At 39.3% G+C, this 24,500-nt stretch overlaps 1 protein-coding gene across 1 annotated transcript in view; it reads right to left on the reverse strand.

The window, feature by feature from the left end:
• Positions 1-21,005, reverse strand: part of LIN7A (lin-7 cell polarity scaffold A) — a 189,995-nt gene extending 168,990 nt beyond the window's left edge. Inside the window, exon 1 of the mRNA XM_020993472.2 lies at positions 20,890-21,005. Within this exon, the coding sequence (XP_020849131.1) occupies positions 20,890-20,932 (43 nt within the window). The 5' untranslated portion in view covers positions 20,933-21,005. The remainder of the gene's footprint in view (positions 1-20,889) is intronic.
• Between the last annotated feature and the right edge of the window lie 3,495 nt (positions 21,006-24,500).

A 24,500-nucleotide genomic window follows, 5' to 3' on the forward strand; every position in this document is an offset into this window, starting at 1 on the left:
ATTTGTATATATGTATATGTACAAATATATATATAGTATATATTTATATAAATTTATATATATAGTATAAAGAGAATAAATATAAATAAACCCAAAGTAATTAACTATAAGGTAACTAGGGAGGGAGGGAGGACTCTAGCAATTGAGGGGATCAGGAAAGCATTCACACAGAAGGGAGGATCTGAGTTAATGTCTTGAAGGAAGGGAGGGATCCTGCGAAGTAGAGGTGAGAAGAGAATGAGTGAATGCCTCCCAGGGTTAGAACCAGCCAGTGCATGGAGTGTTGTGTGTGAGGAACAAAGACAAGGCCAGTTTACCGGAATCACAGAATGCAGAAGGAATGAGTTCTGTACAATGAGGCTGGAAAGACGGCTTGGGGCCAGGTTGGGAAAGACTTTATTTTGTTTTTTATTTTTTAATTTTTTAAATTTTTTTTATATAAATTTATTTATTTTTAGTTTTCAACATTTACTTCCACAAGATTTTGAGTTCCAAATTTTCACCCTATCTCGCCCCTCCCCCCACCCCAAGATGGTATGCATTCTGAATACCCCTTCCCCTAGTCTGCCCTCTCTTCTATCTCTCCCCCCTTCTCTTATCCCCTACCCCTTCTATTTTCCTGTAGGGCAGGATAGACTTCTGTACCCCATTTCCTGTATTTCTTATTTCCCAGTAGCATGTGAAAACTTTTTTTTTTAAAATGTGTTTTTAAAACTTTGGGTTCTAAATTTTCTCTCTTCCTCCCTCCCCACCCACCCTCATTGAAAAGGCAAGCAACTCAATATAGGTTATACATGTGCAGTTATGCAAAACACTTCCATAGTAGACATGTTGTGAAAAACTAACTCTATTTCCCTTAATCCTATCCTGCCCCCCATTTATTCTATTCTTTCTTTTGACCCTGCCCCTCCTCAGAAGTATTTGCTTCTGATTATCCCCTTTCCTAATTTGCCCTCCTCTCTATCATCCCTCTGCTCTCTTGTCCCCTTCCCCCCTTATTTTCCTGTAGGGTAAGACATATTTCCATACCCAATTGAATGTGTATGTTATTCCCTCCTTAAGCCAAATCCTATGAGAATAAGATTCACTCATTCCCTCTCACCTTTCCCTGTTTCCCCTCCACTGTAACAGACTTTTCTTTTCTGCTTTTTTTGTGAGATAATTTACCCTGTTCTACCTCTCCCTTTCTTCTTCTCCTAGTATAATCATCTCTCATGCCTTAATTTTATTCTCCAGATATGACCCCTTAATCTTCAACTCACCCTGTGCCCTCTACTTACCTACCTACCTACCTACCTATCTATATACATAGATATAATTTTCCCCCCTCCAACTACCCTAATACTGACAAAGGTCTCATGAGTTATAAATATCATCTTTCCATGAAGCCTTAACAAGTCTCTTATGATTTCTCTTTCCTGTTACCTCTTCATGTTCCACTTGAGTCTTGTATTTGAAAGTCAAATTTCTATTCAGCTCTGTCTTTTCATCAAGAATGCTTGAAAGTCCTCTATTTCACTGAATGACCATTTTTCCCCTGAAGGATTATACTCAGTTTTGCTGGGTAGGTGATTCTTGGTTGTAATCCTATCTCCTTTGCCCTCCAGAATATATATTCTGCCCTGTGGTCCTTTAATGTAGAAGCTGCTAAATCTTGTGTTATCCTGATTGTGTTTCCACAATACTTGAATTGTTTCTTTCTGGCAGCTTGTAATATTTTCTCCTTGATGTGGGAACTCTGGAATTTGGCTACAGTATTTCTAGGAGTTTTCCTTTGAGGATCTCTTTCAGGAGGAGATCGGTGGATTCTTTCAATTTCTATTTTGCCCTCTGGTTCTAAAATATCAGGGCAGTTTTCCTTGATAATTTCTTGAAAGATGATGTCTAGGCTCTTTTTTTGATCATGGCTTTCAGATAGTCCAATAATTTTTAAATTCTCTCTCCTGGATCTATTTTCCAGGTCAGTTGTTTTTCCAATGAGAGATTTCACATTGTTTTCTTATGTTTCATTCTTTTGGATTTATTTTAGAGTGTCTTGATGTCTCATAAAGTCACTATCTTCCAATTGCTCTATTCTAATTTTTAAGGAAGTATTTTCTTCAGTAATCTTTTGGACTCCCTCTTCCATTTGGCCAATTTTGCTTTTTAGGGCATTCTTCTCCTCATTGGCTTTTTGGACCTCTTTTGCCATTTGGGTTAGGCTATTTTTTAAGGTGTTATTTTCTTCAGTATTTTTTTGGGTCTCCTTTAGCAAGCTGTTGACTTGTTTTTCATGATTTTCTTGCATCACTCTCATTTCTCTTCCAGGTTGGGAAAGACTTTAAAAACTTAACGGTTTATATTTCATCTTAGGAGCCAAAATAGACTCATAGCACTTCTGCAGCTTGATTGTTAAGGGTATTGCCTGGGGCACTCACAGGTTGTGACTTGTCTACAGTCACAAGGTGAACATATATGTCAGGTGTGAGACTAGAATCCAGTATGACCTAGGCTCTTTCTCTACTAAACCTCACTGCTGCTCAAAGGGAGGAGAGGAATTTAAAATTGACAGGGGGAGAAGCAAAGGAAAGTTTGAAAAGAACATACATATTCTTTTTTTTTTCTCCCTTCTTAAAAATTTTTGTTATTTTTAATTTATGGAATAAAACAAGCATTTGCAAAACATAGTATAATAAAAAAGATTATTGTACATAAAGCTGCAAATCTATTAGGTACAACTTGCTATTCCTTTTAAATATATAATAAAAAAAAAGAAATTTACATGAACATGCATAATCTAACATCTTAGTTCTTCTATTCTATCTAGATTTCCCTAATGCCCCCTTCTCCAGATGTGATATGTCACTCTTTGGAATTCCCCACATACTGCATTATCCTATGGCCTATGCTGAATTCTGCTTTCTGTGATATATTTATTTATTTTCCAGCATTTGTTAAGTTTCTTGAAGACTAGATGGTCTTTTTATATCCCCTAAAGTTGCCTCATAAAATGCCCTGCACACAGAGTGCAATGAATGTTTGGCTGAATGAATAAAAATATAGTATTGAACATTCATATGGCCATTAAGGTTTGCAAAAAGCTGTACATGCATCATCATCTGTATTCTTCACAACTATAGTGTGAGGTAGGACCTATAAGTATTATGATGCCCTTTTTCAGATAAGAAAACTGAGAACAGTTAAGTGATTTACTCACAGCTATCATGTCTTGGGGTGGAATTTATACTTTTTTCCTCTCCTGCCTCAAAGTCTAGTGCTTCTGCAGGATTCTATGCACCTGAAATTATTCCTAGGCAAAGATAAATGCAAATTCTCTCCTCTCCAACAATGATACCACTACCCTCTCTTCAAAGCTTAAATGATAGGAAAATATTGCAACACTATTTGTAGTAGCAAAGAATTGAAAATGAAGTAGATGTCCATCAATTGATAATTAATATGACAAATAGTTAACTGACAAATAGTCAAAATGTGGCAAGGATTGTAATAGAATATTACTTCATTATAGGAACCAATGGATGTGATGAATACAGAAAAGTACTGAATGACTTACATGAACTGATTCAAAATGAAGTAAGCAGAACCAGAAAAAAAAATATACACAATGACTGTGATAATGTGAATGGAAAGAACTGTAGCCATAAAAACAAACAAAACAAACAAACAAAAAACCCAAAAAAAACTCAGCAGAAACTAATTGCCATAAAATTATAATGACTAAACAGGGTCCCAACAGGACACCTCCTCCCATTCCTTTCCAAAAGTGGGATTCCATAGGCATTGAACATTGCATTTTGTGTCATTTTTTTAAAACATTGGTTAGTTCTGCTTAATTTTTTTTTCATTTTTATCTTTTATAATAAGGGATGGGTCACCTCTGGTAGTTGGGGAAGGGGGAGGAATACCAGAGACAAATGTAGGTGATATAGAAACAACCTATCATTAAATGTTAAAAAAAAAAAACAAACAACCTCAGAGTTGGCTAACATTGAAACGAATGTCTCCTTTAGCCCAGAGAAATAAAATTATCTATTTTTATATAATTATTTTCCAGTTTTTCTTAGGAAGTAATAGCCCTGCAATAATGTCAATGTCAGTCTTACTGAACATATTGAGTAAATTAGTTTGACACCTGGACTAGTTAACAGTTTCTTTACAAAACAGTGATTGCATGTGGTCCAAAGCAAACTGAATGGTGCAGTGGAAAGAACACTAACTCTGGACATAGTTATAACAAATGAATGAATGAATGAAATGAATGAATGAATGAATGAATGAGTAAACAAACAAACAAATTAATTAATTAAAATAGTAAAACTGTCATTTATATAATGCTTACTATGTGCCAGTCACTGCTCTAAGAACAGTTATCTCATATGGTCTTCATAACAAAGCTGGGAGGCAGGTGCTATTATCCCCATTTTATGATAAGGAAACTGAGGCAAATAAAAGTTAAGTGACTTGCCCATGGTCACACAGTTTTAATCCTGTCTTTGATGCTTACAACTTATGTGATCTTGGATAAGGCAAGTAGCTCAGTTTCCTCCTTTGTAAAATAAAGGGACTGAACTGGAAGGACTCTGAGGCTACCTCATCTAGGAGCTTATAAAACAACAGTTTCATAACATCATGGAGCCAGATGAAGAGTGGTCAACAAATCAGTGTTTTGGAGATGAAGGTCATTGGGTCTAATGCCTTTATTTTTACAAATAAGAAATTGAGGTATAAAGAATTTGTATGACTTCTCCTGGATCACACAGATTACAAGAGGACCATTTTACTTTATTTTATTTTATTTTATTTTAACCCAGTTCTCTGACTGTACCCTTTCTGCTGCGAAACCCATTGGTATGAAATTATATTAGTACACTTAATGGCCATATCAAAGAAACAGAATTTTAGAGCTGGAAAGTACCCCTAAGTTCTATTAACTACATTTATTCTCTTTCATTTTCATAGAAATATCAAAAGTCTAACATAGGAATAATATGTTCTTAAACAATATTTCTGTAGCTTAAGCTTATTTTCAAAATACTGTCCTGCAAACCAAAATAACACATGAGACTCCTATATGTTAAATCCTGACACTTCCAACAACGATTAGCAGCCATGTCTATATCAAGGACATAAAATCTGCTAAAACTTTAAAAGACAGTATGATTTCTCCTTTAGAATCTTATGGGAATTTTTTCTTATGAAAATTCCTGTTTTTTGACATCTGTGCGCTCCGCTCCTCAGTTTTTCTCCTATCTGCTTAGCTATGGTTATATAGTCTTCCCCAGGATGATGTCAGCTTGTTGAGTTGTTCCAAGACTGTTCTATCCTTTACTTCACCCCCCAGACCCTAAGTACAGCTCTTTGCAGAGTTTTATTAACAACTATATGATGTACTTGTGGGATGTTAGATGTAATGTCCATCTTTAATTTCTACCATACTTCACCACACTGTCTCATTATATTACGTGAATTGGATTTTATATTTAGAAAAGAGTACAAGTAACAGCTATACTATCATTCTGATAGAAATATGATTCAGATGCTGTATTATTCATCAGATGTGCAAATAAGTGCAAAAATTTATCTGGCTACTGGCTTCCAAGAATATTTTTACCATCCTCTCTTCCCCAAGTGAAGCAATGGACAGTTTTCCCGCTTTTCCAGCATAAATTATGATTCATTCAGGTAAAGCTAGCATTTGCAAAGCTGCAGTAGTAGATGTCACACTGTTCTTAGGATGGCCTAAGGCCCACATTTATTCTAGACCAATAAAGCTCTTTATTTGCAAATAAAACAATTTATTCGTCAAGCTGTCTTTGTAGAAACTGAATTGGTAATTTGCTAGTATGAAATCTGCCCTTCTAGCATATTCAGGAAAAGGCTTAGTTGAAAAAAAATTAAATATAATTCCTCCCCAACTCCCCCAAATATTCCCCAAAAAGAGTATAGACCAAGAAAATATTTTAAATTATTGTTATACAAAGGGATAGGGTTAGAACAGTGGTGAATTCATTGTTTTATGGAACTCCTAGACAAAGCAACTCCCTCTGTCAATTGCAGGTCAACACCTTATCTGCAATTCAAGGTTAAGGGACCTACCTAGGATCATTCTACCAGTATCTGTGTGGGGACAAATTGGGCCTTAAACGTGGGTCTTCTTGGTTCTGTAACTAGTTCTCTATCCACTACACCATGCTGCCAACTGTTAAACATATTGGAAGTATTAGTTAGCTGGGAATTTCTAAGCATATGGAAGGAGTAATAAAATTGGGCAGAGATATTCACATAAAAATAGTGATGCGTCTTGTCTGTTACCAGTTAGTAAACCTCCTTAGAGTCCAGGTCTAATGAGGCCAGAATCACAGGCTGGACAATGCTAGGCCCACTTAGGTAGGCTCTATTCTGCAGCCACATCCTATACCCCTAATTCTGTCCAGATGCAAGCCATTATCAGAACTGTGCTCACTGTAGTTGTATGGTAGGTAGCCTGACTCTTCTGAAAATCACTCTTAAATATCTGGACCAGAACTGTAAGCAACAAAGACCTCAAAGGTACCAAAATGAGGATTCAAAGCCTGTGCGCTGACCTCACGTGAAAAACCCTTACGCCTGTCCTGAAAGCTAATTTTTTGTTCATTCATTCACTCATTCATTTTTTGATTTATGGAATAAAACAAGCATTTCCATAACATGGTATAATAATAAAAAAGATGATTGTACATGTAACTGCAAATCTACTATGTACAACTTGCTATTACTTTTAAATATATGATAAAGCCAATTTGATTGAGGTACAGCTAATTCTAATTCTGGGTCCAATTTTTTATGTTCAAAATATTCTGTTTTAGAAGGCTGGGAAGTTTGTACTATAGTTTTAAAAGATTTCTTTCTGAAATGGTTAAAATTCAAGAAATTTTCATAATAATTCTCTGGAACATATAACTGTAGGAAGCATCTCATTTCTCTGAGGATGCCAGATACATGAGGCCAAGCCTGGAGTCAGGAAGACTGATCTTCTTAAGTTCAAATCTGACCTCAAACGCTTACTGTGTGGCCCTAGGCAAGTCACTTAACCCTATTTACCTCAGTTTCCTCAGCCATAAAATAAGTTGGAGAAGGAAATAGCAAACCACTCCAGTATCTTTGCCAAGAAAATCCTACACGGGGTCACAAAGAGTCAGATACAACTGAACAACAGTGATTGATAAAAGTCAGAGATATATATAGATATCTATATCTATATCTATATCTATATCTATATCTATATCTATATCTATATCTATATCTATATCTATATCTATATCTATATCTATATCTATATCTATATAAACATGTGGCTTTCTAAGCCAGTGTGAGGCCCCTAGGGATCCTCATGTGCAGTTCCATTTCTATTTGAGCTCCATTTGACTGCTCTAAGTCATGGGTGACTCTCTTCTTAACTCTAGGGTCCGAAATCCCTAGTAATAGCAACAGCCCATTTGTGTAATGCTTTGTGGTGTGCAAAATGTTTTAAGGTGCCATCATTATTATCATCATAGCATCATCACAAGGAAGCAGTGCGGTTCAGTAGAAAGAGCATTGCCTTTGGAGTGACTTCCTCTGGATTTAATTCCCAGCTCTGCTCCTTCCTGCTTGTGACCTTGGACTGGATTGAACATCTGTGGGCCTCTGTTCCCTCAGAGATTGGACTGTAAGATGACATCCAAGGTCCCTTTCTAGCTCTGTAGTTCTGATCCTATTATCCTTATTTTACAAACAATAAGAATATATATTTAGCACTGGAAGGGGTCATAGTTATCTAGTTCCGCCTCCTGAGGAAAGAGAACAGAAGTTAAGTGATTTGACCAAGGTCACACAGGTGGTCATTGGGTGGCAGCGGTAGGTTGGGAGCTTCTTACTCCTCGTACATGTTTCTTTCCATGGAACCACAGGAGACAGAGACTCTGAAAGGTCAAGTAATTTATTCATGATCATACAGGTAATAAATATATGAGGTAGGACATAAAACTCACATCCTTCCAACTCCTGGGATTAGAATTCTCTGTTAGACTACACTTCAATAATAACAACAACAACAACAATAATATTAATGATAAAAGTATATTAATTATTCTAATGATTATGAATATATGCATATAAATATAAATATTATGGTTATAATAATGCATTGTTTATATAGCACTTTAAGGTTGGCAAAGCAATTTATATACTATCCCATTTGTTCTTCAAAATCCTGTAAGGTTGGTGCTACTATAATTCCCATTTTGCAGATGAGGAAATTGAAGATGGCTAAGAGATGTTCATTGATTTGCCCAGTGACACACATCAGTGTCCAAGGTGAGATTCACACTGAGGTCCTCTTTCGACTGCAAGTTCAGCGTTCAGAAGATCATGGAATGTTTCCCGACACAATATTTTAAAATGGGAAAATGCACGCCCAAATTTTGCTCCCCTTTCATTATACATAGTTAAGTGGTAAAGGTAACTCTATGGAAGGCCGCCTTATATAAGTACCCTTTTTTGCCTTGATCTTTTTCAAAGCTGACACTGGGTCTGTCCCTACATAAGCATTAAGGCTAAGGAGGATATGGCTTAAGAGTCTCAGGTCACTGTCTATGCAACCTACATGTTGCCCTAAGTACACAGGATGGTCATACGGGAAGACAATGCTGGCCATGTTCTTCGGGTTGTTTTGTTGTTCCATCATGTCTGACTCTCTGTAATGCTCATTTGGCATTTCCTTGGCAAAGAGTGGCTTGCCATTCCCTTCTCTAGCTCATTTTATGGATGATGAACTGAGGTAAACAGGGTTAAATGACTTGCCTAGGGTCACATAGCTAGTAAGTGTCTAAGGCTGGATTTGAACTCAGGAAAAAGAGTCTTTCTGATGTCAGGCCTGGTGCTCTATCCACTGCGCCACCTAGTTGCCAGTTCTTAGGGTTGAAGAAGTTTTAATGTATTTCCTTGTTCATCATGAGAAGAGAAGGTAGGAATGGTACTTTAAAAAAGATAATATGATAATATTTGTAAAGGGTTAGCACGGTGCCTGGAACGTAGTAGGTGCCAAATAAATGCCTACTTATTCCCTTCTCCTTCCCCTCTCCCCTCCCCTACTTTAGGGAAGGGCATCCTTAGTTTCCTGAAGTCTATTTCCTTCTTATCTGTCTGCAGGTCTTTTTTGGGTATCTGATTGGTTAATAAAATATTGCAGATTTACATAACTTTCTGTAAGATGAAAATGTTCCTGATTTGGTCCCTGTCCTAAAGATTTCATACCAAGGAGGAAAAACTGCCACTATATTGGGAAAATGCACAAAAATAACAAAGTAAATTGGAGTTGAAATCACTACAACATTTCCAGGGGAAATTACCATCAGTTTAAATTAGAAGTCCTAGATTTGCTTCCAAGACATTTCTCTATCTGCATATCTCTTCAAATCAAGCTTCCACGCCAAACCATTTTAAAGCATTTTTTAGGGTATTTGTTTCCATCTGATATTTATTTACATTTATAACTCTTAGGGCATTACGACTCAGCGGTGAAAGAATTTACTTAATTCCTCTGTTAGAGTTAAAAGCAATCCATGTTAAGATAATCAATATTTTTAAGGTTATGTTTGCATTTGCTAACACCTGAGAAACTTTAAATCAAATCCATTTCAGATTGTTCTGTTTATTATTGCAAACAGCCAACAGTCCCAATATGGATTTTACATTTAGGGATTCATCAGACTCCATGGAACTTTATGTCAAAATGTCTTTCTTTTTCTTCTAAGTTGCTTTATGGCCACAGAATAATCAAATCAGTGAAACCAGAGCTGGAAGGGGAAGAGAGTGATCCCCAAGTCTAGTTCCCTTATTTTAAAGATACAAACTAACTTTCTTTCAGAGGACGACAGCCAAGATGGTGAAAGAACTGAAAACCTAACTTCTGAAGTCAGCTCTAGTCTAAATCAAGGATTCTTAGCCTGGAGGCCACAGACCCTTAAGAGGTCTATGGATAGATTTCAGGAGGCCCATGAATTTGGATGGGGAAATGTTAGATCTTTATTTTCACTAACCTCTGGCATTTAGCATTTTTAAAGTAACGTATTTAAAAAATAATTCTGAGGAGTCCATAGGTTTCACCAAACTGCCAAATGGGTCCTTCCTTCTCTCTCTCCTCTCTCTCTCTCTCTCTCTCTCTCTCTCTCTCTCTCTCTCTCTCTCTCTCTCTCTCTCCCCGTTGAAAACTCCTTGTCTAGAGAAAAGATACAGGGGACATAATAGCTACTTCAAGTATGTAAAGGGTTGTCCCTGTGATAGAGAGGTGAGAGTTGTTTACTAGGCATGAGGAGAAATGAGACAAGAAAGAAGAGGAGAAACAGAGGAAGAGAGAGAGAAGAAGAGAAAGAAGAAAAAGAGGAGAAGGAAAGAATGATAGTGATGGCAATGACAGTGACTTGTATTCAAATCTAGCCTCTCACACATACTAGCAATGTAACACCTGGATTAATCACTTAACTTCTCAGAGTCCCCAAGAAACTCTTTATAAGTTGCAGAGTTTTGGGCATTTTTTTTGGATGGGTGATGTCTTTTGATTTAAGTAAGGCGGAGTTGCACGAAATCTTCGGCCTCATTCTCTCTTCCAGGGTCATCACAGTCCAGTGGCAGGACAGAGTCAAGACAACTGGGGATGGCTTGAGATGCAGTAGATGACCTTGGTGTCTTCAATGTCTGACCAAGCTCTAAGTGCTCCACAGCACCTGCTTCAGTTGCTTTTATGTCCATTGGAACAAATTGTTCTCGTCTGCCTGTACCACCAGGGGAAGTCTTCACACACTTGGGGTAGACACCCCTCTAACTCACCAATGGATTTGAGACCCCTCAGTTACCCTCAACCTGGTTTAGTCTGTCTGCAGAAACGGTTTACAGGGGTGTGGCCACTGTGGATGCTACAGTTTCTTGGAGCCACTAGTGAGAGTTAGATGGATCAGGTGAACACCAAAGGTGGAAAGCAGCCCTGGAAAGGGCTTGGCAGCCATCACACTAGGGGCACTGGTCTTCCCTGAACACACCCTTCATTCCAAGGTAGAGGAGATATAGATGATAGATGAGTATGTGTGTGTGTGTGTGTGTGTGTGTGTGTGTACGCACACCCTGGTGTATACCTTTACCAATGATGTGTGTACATACACACATATATATACATATTTATACAAATGCATGTGTATATGCATATATTTGTATATACATGCTTATATGTATATATGCATTTGTGTGTAAGTTTGTATATATATGCCATTGCTAGAGGAGATATCTATTTATCTATCTATATTGTGTATGTGTATACACAAACCATATACATGTATGCTTGTGTATGGTACATATATAACATATACACATGTTATATATAACATATATTGTATATAGCTATATGCCCACATATATAATGAATTATATCTGTGTGTTACTGTATTACATAGAGAAGAATTATATACATTTGTGTATGTTTTTAGGAGGGGGAAGCAATCTGTGATTTCATCCACGTAGGAAACTTATTCTACCAGAACAGTGGTACCTACTCTTTAAAATTATGGAATAACAGGTCTAAATATATGATCATCAGTGTAGGGGAAGATCTCAGGAATGAAACTCCCTTTATCAATGCAGATCTAAAGATTGTCTCTAACCTAAAGTTGGGGGGGGTGAGTCGAGTGGCAAAGTGAGAGGTTGAAAGAACCTGGGGTCACATAGTTGGTACAGTGTAGGGGGCAAGATTTTAACCCAGGTCACCCTGAATTTGAGGCCAACTCTTAGAGATTCACTGCCCAACATCTAGCAATTAAGCCTATCTAAACTTGAAATAGTCCACCTCAAAATGAGTCGATTTCTTCTCACTGGAGATCTATAGGTATAGGATTTATTAGAGAGCAGAATTTTCAAGTATGGGTTATTAAGTTTCCTTCCAACTCTGAGATGTTATAACTGTGAAGCTAAGATCCAGTGAAGAAAAGTCTTTTTTTTCCCAAGGACACAGGACTCAGGCATGACCAGAATCAAAGTCTCCTGGGCATTCTCACATTAGTACTCTTTATATTGCTTCACATTGCTTCTTCCTGCATAATTGAGGTGGATTGGTGGCCATCAGCACATCACCACCACCACTATATACTTGGCCTTCCCTATTTTGTTTGTAGGTACTCCACTTTGAAGGGACCACAGGTGAGTCAGTTGGAGGCCCACTGTGCATGGCAGAGTATATCTTGGAAACCTATTTAATGTACCACTCACTACATTTTCAAGGGTCTGTCTTGAAAGATGATGACTTCACATGGGACAGTAAAAAGAGGAGTACAGGCTTTGGAGCCAGGGGACCAGAGTTCAAATCCTAAACCTGATGCCTGCTACTTGTGTGATTTTGGTTAACTTATCCTCAGTTTCCTTATTTGTAAAATGAGGATGTTGGACAGATAGCTTCTGAGATCTCATCCAGCTATAATAACAATAGTAATATTTAATAATTAATTAAATTGATTAGATGAGTAACAATTATAACAACTAGCATTTATATAGTGCACATTATATATATATGTATAATATATGTATGTATATTATGTATTTGTATGTGTGTGTGTATATATATATTTATATACACACACACACGTATATATGTGTATGTGTGTGTGTATTTGTGCCAGGGATTGTGCTGTGTTTTATACATATTATCTCATTTGATTCTCACAACAACCCTGGGAGGAAACTGCTATTTATTATTATTATTATCATTATTATTATTATTAATATCCCCATTTTACAGGTGAGGAAAATGATTTATGAGACTATGAATTCATTTGACTGGATCAACATCTTAGCAACATTTTTAACAATGAAATTCACCCTTTCCTATGGCAGCTTTTGCAACCAGAAAACCTCTCTTCTGATGCCACCTTCATGCTCCTTCAACCTCCCACTTTGCACTACTCTTTAAAGTCCTCTCTTTGCCTGCTTCCAAATGAGACCTTGCTGGAATCACTAGAATCCCCTGTGGATTTCCATGCCACAAAGTGAAAGCACTTAGCTACATTCATGTCAGTTACCATCTTGGATGGGTCTCAGTGTAAAGAAAAGTGAACACAGTCAGTGTGATGACAAGCTTTTTTTTTTTGAGCTCCAGAAGTAAGTGCTATTATTATCCTTGTTTTACAGAAAAGGGAACTGTGGCAGGCATGTGTGCCCATGGTCACACAACCAATAAGTATCTAATGCAGGACTCAGGTCTCCCCGACTTCAAACACTCAACAGTGGTCCAATCACTTTGATTCTCAGATTTTTTTTTAACTCTCAGAGATGAGCATTCATAGCTTTTACAAGACATCTTTGTTTCATGATGAAAGAAGGTAAACACGCAAAATTCTGTTTAAGGTGCCACCAATATTTTCAAGCATCTTTAATGGTACTGCTCTTGGAGAAGAGGTACCTATTCTTTGAAAAAAAAATCACTTGACCTCTCTCAGAATTAGCTTCCTCATATGTAAAATGGCATGGGGTGGGGGGTAGATTTGATGACCTCTGAAGGTCTTTCCAGCTCTAAATCTGTGATCCCATGAACTGTAGCTTTCACCATGCATTAGAAGCATTCAAATAGAGCTTTTTAAAGAAGCAAATGGTTTATGAAAAGAATTTTTGAGAATGTTCAGCAGAGCATAAAAAGGATAAAATGAGAAAACAATCTTTCAAGCATTGGTAGACTCTGAGTTGTCTGGTCTGCTTCTCTTCTGCCAGAGGGAGGGCAGGCATGGAACCTAACAACAATTATTCTCCCTCCCACTCCCAAATACACACACACACACACACACACACACACTCTCTCTCTCTCTCTCTCTCTCTCTCTCTCTCTCTCTCTCTCTCTCTCTCTCTCTCTCTCTCTCCCACCCCACCCCTAGGCCCTATGGGCCTTACCTCTTTAAAGCAAAAGAACCTAATTTTCCTCCTCTAGACACTAAATGCTTGGAAACAACAAGGTGGGAGAGCTCCTTTGGACTGGAAGCAAAAAAAATTTTCAGTTTAATACGGATTTTATAAATACTGGTGAATACTACTGATTGGAAATGCTACAGGCAGCCAAAGGCTTGGATTGAAAGATACATGAAGTAATAAATTCTGTATGGTTTAAAAAATGAGAAGGAGGAGGAGAGATATTTACTGTTGTACCATTCCATGAGAAGTCTAGAGTCCCGTGGGAATTCATTTGCATTCAATTTTAGCTTTTACAGAAAATGATTTCCTTGAAGTTTGAAATCCACAAAACAGCAGCTCTTCATTTTTATATCTGAATTTTTGAAAAGGGCAAGGGTTTTGTTGTTGGGTTTTTTTGTTGTTGTTCTTTTAAAGGATTAAAAAAAAACATCAATTGCTCTACTGCTCATATACTAATGTAAATTATGGCTAAATTCAGAACCCTTAAAGTATGTGTACCAGTTTCACTGTTAGGTCAGGTACCATATCTGAAATGGGCTTAAAGCATAGGAAACATAAATGATTGTTAGTTGGTCAGCCTATGAATAGAGATAAAGCTTAAAAGAGAAGCACCCATCACATCACAAGCAAACAGCATTAAAATACTTAAGAAATGGTATTTTTGCCTGTCCCAGAAAAATTAACTCTTAACTACTAATATCCATAGGTTCTCAATTTTTCTTCTAAATTTCATTTAAAATATGTCTTTAAAATAAGGTAGGCCTGGTGTGGTAGCATGGCAGGGTGAGGAGTGGATTATTTGAATTCAGGAGTTCTCAGCAACCATAGGGCCAAAGCCAATTAGATAGTCATGCTAAATTCTTCACCAATATGGTGAACTCCCAAGAGTTTAGAGACACTAGGCTAAAGAAAGAATATTTGGGATTAGACCTTTGCCACTGAAGTTCGAGCCTGGGCAAGGTAGGGAGACACAATCTCCCAATAAATAAATAAATAAGGTAGAATGCTTGAAATTGTGTAAAAATGACGATAAAAATAGATGCTTCAAAAGATTCTGTTGGATTATCTTCTTTGCCTTTAAAATGAAAAGTGCCTGATATCTGATCAAAAAGACTTAAATCTAATCTGACCTTATATGTAGTTAATTGGCCCCATATCCAGTGCTATGAAACTATCTGGTGTCCCAGATTTCAGGAGATAATCCTCGATTTGATCCATCTATTCAAGGGCACAGATGTAGAGAGAAAAGTATGAGAAGTATAACCCTTGGGGAAAAGGATATTTTGAATGGGATGAGGTAGGGGGCAGGTAGAAAAAGCCCACTTCAGTTTCTCTATCAGAATCCACTCCTCTTACTCCTGTGTTAAACATACCATATATTGCAAGAATACTGAACTCTACTTATGATAGAAATTACTATGTCTTATAGACTGGGTCTCTTGAATTCAACATATAGATTTATGTCAAATGATATTTAAATTGGGGTCTTAAATTATTTTTTATTTTAATCTGATTCTTTAAATAAGCTTTTATTGATGTCTTGTATTTCTTACATCGTCATAGTTGTCTTTAATATCAGTTAATTTTTAGAAAAAAAATGGCTTCAAAACAGATTCAGGCTGTCTAGAGTTAAAAGAGAAGCCAAAAGTGATTTAGAAGACTGGGGAACCATTCCTTCTCTTTTCCTCTCCTCCTCACTATAATTTCTAAGTTCAGGATTGGTGATCTGCCCATTTATTATTAGGGCAGTTTAGGGCCATTTTCACAAGCCCTTCCCTTGAAGACATCCATGGTTAATTGGTTGAGACCAGAAAAAACTCATTAAATCAACAAGCATTCATTCATTCATTCATTCATTCATTCATTCATTCATTCATTCATTTATTTATTTTTGGCTAGGCAGTGGAATTAAGTGACTTGCCCAGGGTCACACAGCTAGTAAGCGTTATGTGTCTGAAGGCCTGTGATTTGAACTCAGCCTGAATCCAGGGCCCGTGCTCTATCCACTGCACCACCTAGCTGCCCCAACAAGCATTTATTAAGAGCCTACTGTGTGCCAAACACTGTTCGGTATACCACTGGGGTACAAAGACAAAAGACACCTGACTCTGCCCTCAGGGAGGTTACAGTTCAGGGAGACACTGTGTACCTATATAATTGTAGGCAGCTTCAGGTTTTTCTGTGGCCAAAAAGCATCATCAAAGCAAAGAGGCTTTACTTCTGACAGTCACACATATGTGACATCCTGGCCATTCTATGAAGTATGGCTGGGTAATAAGCCTAGACCCTGGTGATTCCTGGTGACCATGGGGCCTGTTTCCAGGACCACCCAGGCATTGTTGTATTACTCCCAAAGTGGTCAATGTCCTTCAGAGTGGAGTGTATGTGTCCCCAGAGATAGCCAGGGTGTGAAATCATACCTCTGCAACCCTAATGATTCATGGTACATCTACCATTCATATATAATAAAGATGAATGTGAGCAAAGTGGATAGTGAATGTTACCTAATTGCCTTACCTTACCTTTTGTTCTGTATCAAATTTATTTGCATGCTCCAGAGAGGATCTTGGGATTAGATAAATATTGAACTCTAAATTAGTTATCTGTAAGGAAGGGTTTTGATCTCCTCCCAGGACTAGGTTAGCCACCAAAAGGAAAAAAAAAGATTTAAAAGTAGGAAGCTAAACTAACAAGGTCATTGTTCCTTACCCACCCAAATCCACATTCCTATCTTTCTTATCTACCTGTGTAAGTAGAAAAACCTGATTATTTTGGTGCTAGATTTGGGTCAGCAGAAAACCTATCTCTGTACATAATTATTTGCAAAATACAAGGTTTTTTTTTGGGGGGGGACGGGGGAAAACAGAGAAGGAAAGGCACTAACAGCCGAGGGTTTGGGAAAGGCCTCAAGTAGGTTGCTTTTGAATTCAGCTTTGAAGGATACTCAGGGGATCTTTCCTGGCCCCTACAGGATGATTCTAGGGACGCTCTCTCTGTTTTAAAGTATGTGGTTACACAGAAGCATTCAGTCATTCAGAGTGTTGCACGAGTGTGTGGGCACAAGGAAGTTGGCTTTCCAATTTATGTTAGTTGCAGGGATTCTGGAACCAACGTACTTCAGCATTTGGGAGAGCAGCCTGGATCAGAAGGCCTATACTCCAGGAAGACCTAGCTGGAGTCTTCTCCATATCTCCCTTCCTTGTTCCAAACCTCCAGTCCCCAACTTCCTTGTTCTTTAAACTGTCAACCTAGATAGCCTAATTTAAAAAAAAATAATAAAAACATCCAATAGGAGTTGAGTTCCTAGTCCATTTCTAAAGCCCCCAAACTAAGAAACAATAATAATAATAATAATAATAATAATAATAATAATAATAATAAACCTGTTACTCAAATCAGTTTATTACCACAGGTTCATTTCACTTCTAAAATGCAAGGTCATTTTTAAAGGGTTTTGTTTACCCCTATGTAAAACTCTTATTTTTTAAAATGAATAATATGAAGATATATTGTCCCTTTCTCTTGTTTAATAATAATTTCTAAACAAAGCATAATTTTTTGGCACTGTCTTAATGTGCAAAGATACCACTACAAGTCATTAATCCATAATCCCTTAATTTTTTTCCCCCTAGTGATCAGAAGATTTAGGCTCTTTTACTGCCAGAGCCTCTTAACTAGCTATGTGACCTTGGGCTCTTCAGTCACTCACTCATTGAGCTTCAATTTCCTTCTCTTTAAAATAGGAATAAAAGTATTATAACTTGAAGTGGCCTGTGGGATCATTTAACCCAGCTCCCTTCCTTTACAGGTGAGGAAATCAGGTCAAGAACATGGGGGGAGGGGTCGATCAAGGTCACATAGTACCCATCCAGGTAGCGGCACAAGAAGACTGTGAGGAGGTTCAAATGTAACATTAAGTATGTGGAAACTGTAAAGTACTATATAAAACATACTCTTCCTTCCCCCCCCCCCCGATTTTTGTGGTAGCTTACTGGACTGCCTGCCAAGAGAGGAAAAAGGCACAATTAAAAAAAAAAGTTTGGACACTCCCTTTTCTATGACAGCACAAAGGGGTGGCTTCTCCCATGACAGCGATTCTTACAGGATCCCAACCCAACCAATTAAATGACATATTGAGAAAGGTCCTCCAACAGGACTTATGCACCTGTCTATATCCCTCCACAAGAGGCTGCAGTAACCAAAGTACCAGGCAAAGTTTGCTCACCACCCTGAAGGCTTTATCTGTCACTTAGGGAATGGCTATGCTGGCAGCCCCCAGCGCTTATCAGTGCAGAGATGAGCCTTCACCTTCTAATAGCTAGTTCAGGACTAATTAATTGAGCTCATTTTTGCAAGTCAATTGAGAAGGTAGTGGAGGGAGGGCTGGACTTAGAATCAGGAAGACCTGTACTTAAAATATGCCTCTGATACTTGCTAGTTGTGTGACCCTGAGAAGTTACTGTACCTCTCTCTCAGTACCAGATCCCTCGCATGTAAAAAGATGAAAATAATAGAACTTAACTCATAGGATTGTTATAAAGGTCAAATGAGATAATAGAAATTAAAGTGCTTTGCAAACCCTAAAGCACTATGTAAATACTAGCTATTATTTTAGCCTCAGTTTCCCCAGCCGTAAAAAGGGAATAATTACTATACCACACAGGGTCATAGGAACATAGATTTAGAGTTGGAAGGGATCTTGGGAGTTCATCTAATATGACCGCTTAAGTCACTGGGTCAAGAAGTCAGAATTAGAACACAACTCCCCTTAGTCCAAATCCGGCATATTCTTCACCCACCCCCTCCCAACGCATGAAAAAAAGATCCTGTACGTAAATGCACTTGTAAACTTAAAATCATAATATAAATGCCAGGCATCCGACACAATTATGGCCATGGAGTAGAGTGGCATTAGCTAAAACCTTGGGCTTTCTACACAACCCGGCTAACCCGCCACCCATGATGTTATGCAGCCCCTTTTCAGCCTGTGTTTTCTTAGAAGTTGTGTTTTGTTTGGTGTGTTTAAAATGCTCAGAGACTAGCTTAAAAATGGGACGTTATGAGGGGTGCAATATTAAAGCAATAATACTTGAGAAATTCATGATTACTAATGGCTTGCCATCTGGTTAGCTGTTAAAGGCAATGGACTAATTCTGCGTTGGGCAGATGATAATACTGAAGGTGAACCATGAACTGAAACAATACATTTCTGAGCAAAGTAAACTTAGTAATTTATGATGTTGCAGACCAACATTTCTTCCCATTGTGAAATCTATTTATTTATTTTTAAATTTTACAATCGTAGTACAAGGTTGCTATGGGTACCATACAACATCTGTTCTAGCCCCAATAGGTTCTGATAAAGTAACCTACTAATTCTCTAAATTAAAAATCTCAAACTGAGTTCTTTTTTCTTTCCATTGTGCTCACAGCAGGGTGCTCTGTGCCTTGCCCTACAGTCCGGTTTAATCCTCTAGAAAGAATATTTTTAGAGGCACATAGGACTAAATCATTTCCCTCCGAGCACACCATTCCCCAGTGGCTTCTCAGGGTCCTAAATTCACCAGCTGCAACTGGAAAGAAGGGAATGCCCTCCCATTGCAGAGTGTGAGCTGGGAACCAGCTGGAGAGCTCGGGTAAACTCGGCCCGGTGAATCAGAAAAAGAAAACTGAGCAAATAAAAGCAAGTTACATTCAATCTCTTCTGCTGCCATAAGAAATAGAAATCGGAGGACCATTTGCATTATATGGACCACATAGGTTACTTTTACCCGGGTGCTGCCTGAGAAGCCGAACACTGCTTCTCTTCTATTCCCATATGGTTGGTGGGGTGGGGGTTGGAGGGAGATAGGGTGGGGAGGAATAGGTTCAAAGGGTCTGAAGTTTAATTTTAACCTAATCTACGGGTATTCCCAGAGCTGTTACACGCTCGGGCACGGAGCATCGGAGCTAGGGGGATGCTCAGTCAGCTGGGGAGGAAAAAACAGCTTGCTCCATTCGCAGAAAAGCTCGCTGGCAGCTAGCCTAAGACGCACGTTCCTTGTTGCCCTTTACGAGCGCAAAGGGACCAAGGAAACTAGTCCCCTAGGCACCTGGCTGCCCCCCACTCTCCTCGGCTCCGACCCTGGCCGCTCAGATAGCCCTTTGAAGGGAGGGAAGCAGCTCGGTGACGGAGCAGTCAAGCCGCAGGGAGCACCCGGCAGGGGCGACCTCCAGAGTGCGCCCGCCCAGCGGCCAGGGATGGACAGACACTTCCCCGGCAGGCGGTCGTCCGGGCAAACTTCCCTGTCCTTTGCACGCTCACCCCCTATTCTTGGAGTGCCCTTCTTTGCAGCCCCAATACCAACGAGAAAATGGAACGGGGGGAGAGAGGCTGGCGGGCAGCTAGCCCTCCTCCTTCCTTCCTTCCTTCTCTCTCTCTCTCTCTCCCTCCTTCCCTCCCCACTCTCCGATTGCACTCTCCCTCCCCCACCAAAAGGCTCATCCTTTCCACTTCCCCCTAAACCTAAGCCCCGGGCTCTGAGCTGTCCCATCGCAGCGGCGGAAACAAAGCCAGATGCGGGGGAGGGGGCGGGAACAACTGCGGGGGCACCGGGAAGGTAGGGGGAGACAGGAGCCCAGCCCAGGTGAAGCCGGCTAGCCACCGACTCCGGGCTCCCACGGCCAAGCTAAGCCGAGCGCTCGGAGCGCACGGGGGCAGCGGGGCTGTGGCTACCCAGGCTGAATAGATGGAAGGCAAAGAGGAAAAGTATCGCTCTTCCTCCCTGCGCAATCGCTTCCCTGCCTCTCCCTCCGAAAAGCCCCAGCTAGGCAGCCCTGCCCGCTGAGCACCTCCGGCTCTGCCCGGCTGGGAGTTGGCCGTGGGTGAGGAGAGGGAGGAGAGACAGACTGGAGGAGAGGAAGCAGTTGCCAGGGCGAGTGAGCAGCACTTACCTCTGTCCAGTGTGAGCGGCTGGACCACTGTCAACGTCGCCATGTCTGCGGTGGGAGCTCAAATGACTCTCAGCCCAGCCAGCCGCGGCTGCTTATAGTGAGAAAAAGAGGAGGGGATGGGGGGCGGGGGCGGGGGAAGGGAGACTAGAAGGCAGGCAGAAGAGCGGAGGAGGGGCAATGTGGAGGTACTGGGGTGGAGGAGGAGAGACGAGGCTGGGGTGGGTTGGGAGACAGATGGGAAAGGGACTGACTACTAGGTGATGTGCAGCCCCATCCAAACAGCGGGAGCAGCCAGGAGCGGAGCGGAGCAGTTATCCCTTAGCCATCATGGGGCCACAGGGCCCCACAACTTTGCTTTTCACTCTCAGGGAAGCTCCCTACCATCACTTCCATCTGGCCCTTTCCTCGAACTCGCCCGTTACATCCACATTCGAAGGGCTTGGCCATTATGAGAAATTGTGCAGAATAGTAAATTGATGCTAATGCTTCTCTGCCACTTTGAGGGAAAAAAAAAAATCTCCCTTCTTCCCCTTTCCCTCTGCGCACCCCGTCCCCTTCCAAATATCTGCTTGATTAATTAGAAACAATGGCATTGACAATGATATTGATGTTTCCGCACCGCCCTATAAGTTTATGTTTAAAATAGAATTTTGGAATGTATACTTGTGTGGCTATTACAGGTAACCGACTTAAGGTTACTCCACCGAGGAGTGTCACGTTCTAAACCCAAAGAGCATTTTTCTTTGAAAACAATTTACTTTTGGGGAATGTGTTTTTAAAAGTCAAAAGTGAAGGGGAAGTGAAGATACAAAATAGAAAGAGCAGTCTGGACCTCTCAATTCTAGGGAAATAAGGCCTCTTTAAACAAAAGCAGCCAGCATTTATATAGCCCATTAGGTTTCAAAGTGTTTTACATGTTATTTAATTTTATCTTTATGTAACACCCTGATCTAAAACAATGGCCATTCGATTTGTTATTCATTTAATGGCCTGTCTGAATCCACTATTTGATGACCTCTCTCTGCCTCCCTTCTTTGCCCCTTTCCCAATATCCCTTCGCCCTTTGAATGGAGGGTGGGGGTTGTAAGTGCAACGGTCACCATTTTGTCATAATAGGAATTCTTAATTCACAAATCACGTGACCAGTGCTAGAAAACCCTTAGGATAAGAAAAATGATGGTACTGATAGCAGTTTAGGAATAATGAAACCTCATTGGCGAAAGGTGTTCCGGTGCTAGACTAGATCTCAGTACTACTGGTAATGGATGAATTTGAAGGATTGAAGCCAAGCCAGAGTTCGAATCCTGGCTTTGCCATTTACTGTGTTCCTGAAATTGGTTAAATCATTTAACTTCTGGGCCTCAATTTTTTTATCTATAAAATGAAGTGGTTGGTCTAGATAATCTTTAAAATACTTTCTGGTTCTAGATCTATGACCATATGACAGAATGCTGGCCTTGGGTTCAAACCTGACCCCCTTCACATATACTGGTTTTATATAAACCCCACTTCTTAACTACTGTTGTAAATAACTTATCCATAGACAAGTGATTTAATCTCTCAAAGTCCCAAGCAACTCTCGAATGACTGTAGTTCATATTCAGCTTACACATTTTCATGGTGTTGGCACTTTCCCCATAACCATGAGATCACATACCTTGACCAAAACACAAATCAGCCACAAGTTTCCCTGGACTTTGTCAACAACAACTGCTTTTAAAAATAAAATAGTCATGTCTCTGATTCTTACACACCAAAACGTTGTGTTGTTGCTTTTTTTTGGGGGGGGAAGGCAACTAGCTTAAAGTATGCCCTCATCCTACAGGTTCTATTAGAAAGAATAGGAAATATTTAGTAATGCTCAGAAAGTATGTCACAAGTGAAACAATCAACAAAAGCTTAAGGAATATGTACAATAAAAGGAACTTAGTGTGTATTGAACCAGTATTAGTCTGAAAGACCTGGGTTCAAGTCTTGCTTCTGACAAAGACTAGCTTTGTAGCCCTGCACAAATAAATATCTTTACTCAGTGTCCCTAGACAGTTATCTAAGACTATATGTATAGGAGAAGGAAATAGCTAACCACTCCAATATTTTTGCCAAGAAAACCCCAAATGGGGGTCACAAAGAGTAGGACACGACTGAAATGACTGAACAACAACAATAATTAATTTAGGAACTGCAGTGACAGAGGGAGTTTTCATGCTGGGAGTTCTATGTGCCAATGAAATTATAGCCATAACTCTGGAGCTGGAAGACTTGGGAGGGGGGAGACAGAGACAGAAACAGAGAGACAGAAAGAGACAGATAGGGAGAAGAGAAGAAGAGGAGAAGAAACAGAGACACAGAGGTAAAGATATAGAGACAGAGACACAGAGAGAGACAGAGAGAAATTGCTTTAGATAGTTCTCTAAAATGATACTACCTTCTCTAAGACTACACAGAGAAGATGTCAACCCATATTAGCAGAGTGAGTTTTCTCATCTGGGAGTTCTCTATTCCAATAAAATCGCAGGTCCACTCCCTATCTATCCCTTTTGTATGAACTTACTTGTGTGTACTTTTTATCTACTCTGGCTGCTAGGTAGATACAGCTCTGGGCCTGGTGTCAAACCCAGCCTCAGCCACTTATTAGCTGTGTGATCCTGGACAAGTCATTTAACTACTGTCTGCCTCAGTTTCTCCATCTGTAAAATGTGGATAATAAGTATTTCTTCATCCCAAGGTTCTTGTAGGAACCAGATGAGATATTTGTAAAGTGCATTGCATAGTGCCTGGCACATAATAGGTGCTTTATAAGTACTTATTCTCTCCCTTCCTGCTAGATAAAATGAACAATTTAATTTTTGTCTTTTTATTCTCAGTGCCAAACAATGTCTGGCACACAGTAAGGCAATTAATGAATAATTATTGATTGACTGATATATACATGTGCATATATGTATAACTACTTAACACCTTTGATTTTTCATATTCAAGCTACATAAAAATAATTTGACCTTTGTACAATGGGCTATATGACAATTTTGTCTAATCTCCTGATATAAGTAGCAATGTTAACTGTGTCCACAGGTGGTTCAAATGTCAAGTTTGAATCTTTTAACAACATGCTTGGGCACGAATAGCCTTTTAAATTACCTGATTTACAACACTGGGACCCATAGTTCCCAGGTCCTCCTACCCACATTTCTGCATTGCCCTGTCCACAGAGCTGAAATTGATCTTTGAAAGAGAAATATCTGTAGAAAACATAGGCCATATGAAAAAAGATTGAGGCTAAATATTGCACGTAAAGGTCCTCAAAGCAAGGGTCTGAACAAATAGATGTTATCATTGGAATGGATACTCTGGGATATATAAGCTGATCCCCATAGAAAAGCAAGTCCAGAGTCCAGCTCTCCTTAATTGATATGACAAAGTCAAATTCATATTCTTAAGATATGCGGAACATGTGTTTGGTTATATTATAAATAGTGTGCACCAAACACACTTTTAAAGGAGAAAATATTACCCTAAAACTACGACTCTCAGCCTTGAGAGTGCTAGAAATTTTTTGAGTGATAAAAGACGGATAAAGCATTATCTACCTTAATTCACACTGCATCATCCAA

The sequence above is a fragment of the Phascolarctos cinereus genome, unplaced genomic scaffold, assembly GCF_003287225.1.
Source record: "Phascolarctos cinereus isolate Bilbo 61053 unplaced genomic scaffold, phaCin_HiC Scaffold_1;HRSCAF=81, whole genome shotgun sequence".
In the NCBI taxonomy this organism is placed as follows: Eukaryota; Metazoa; Chordata; class Mammalia; order Diprotodontia; family Phascolarctidae; genus Phascolarctos; species Phascolarctos cinereus.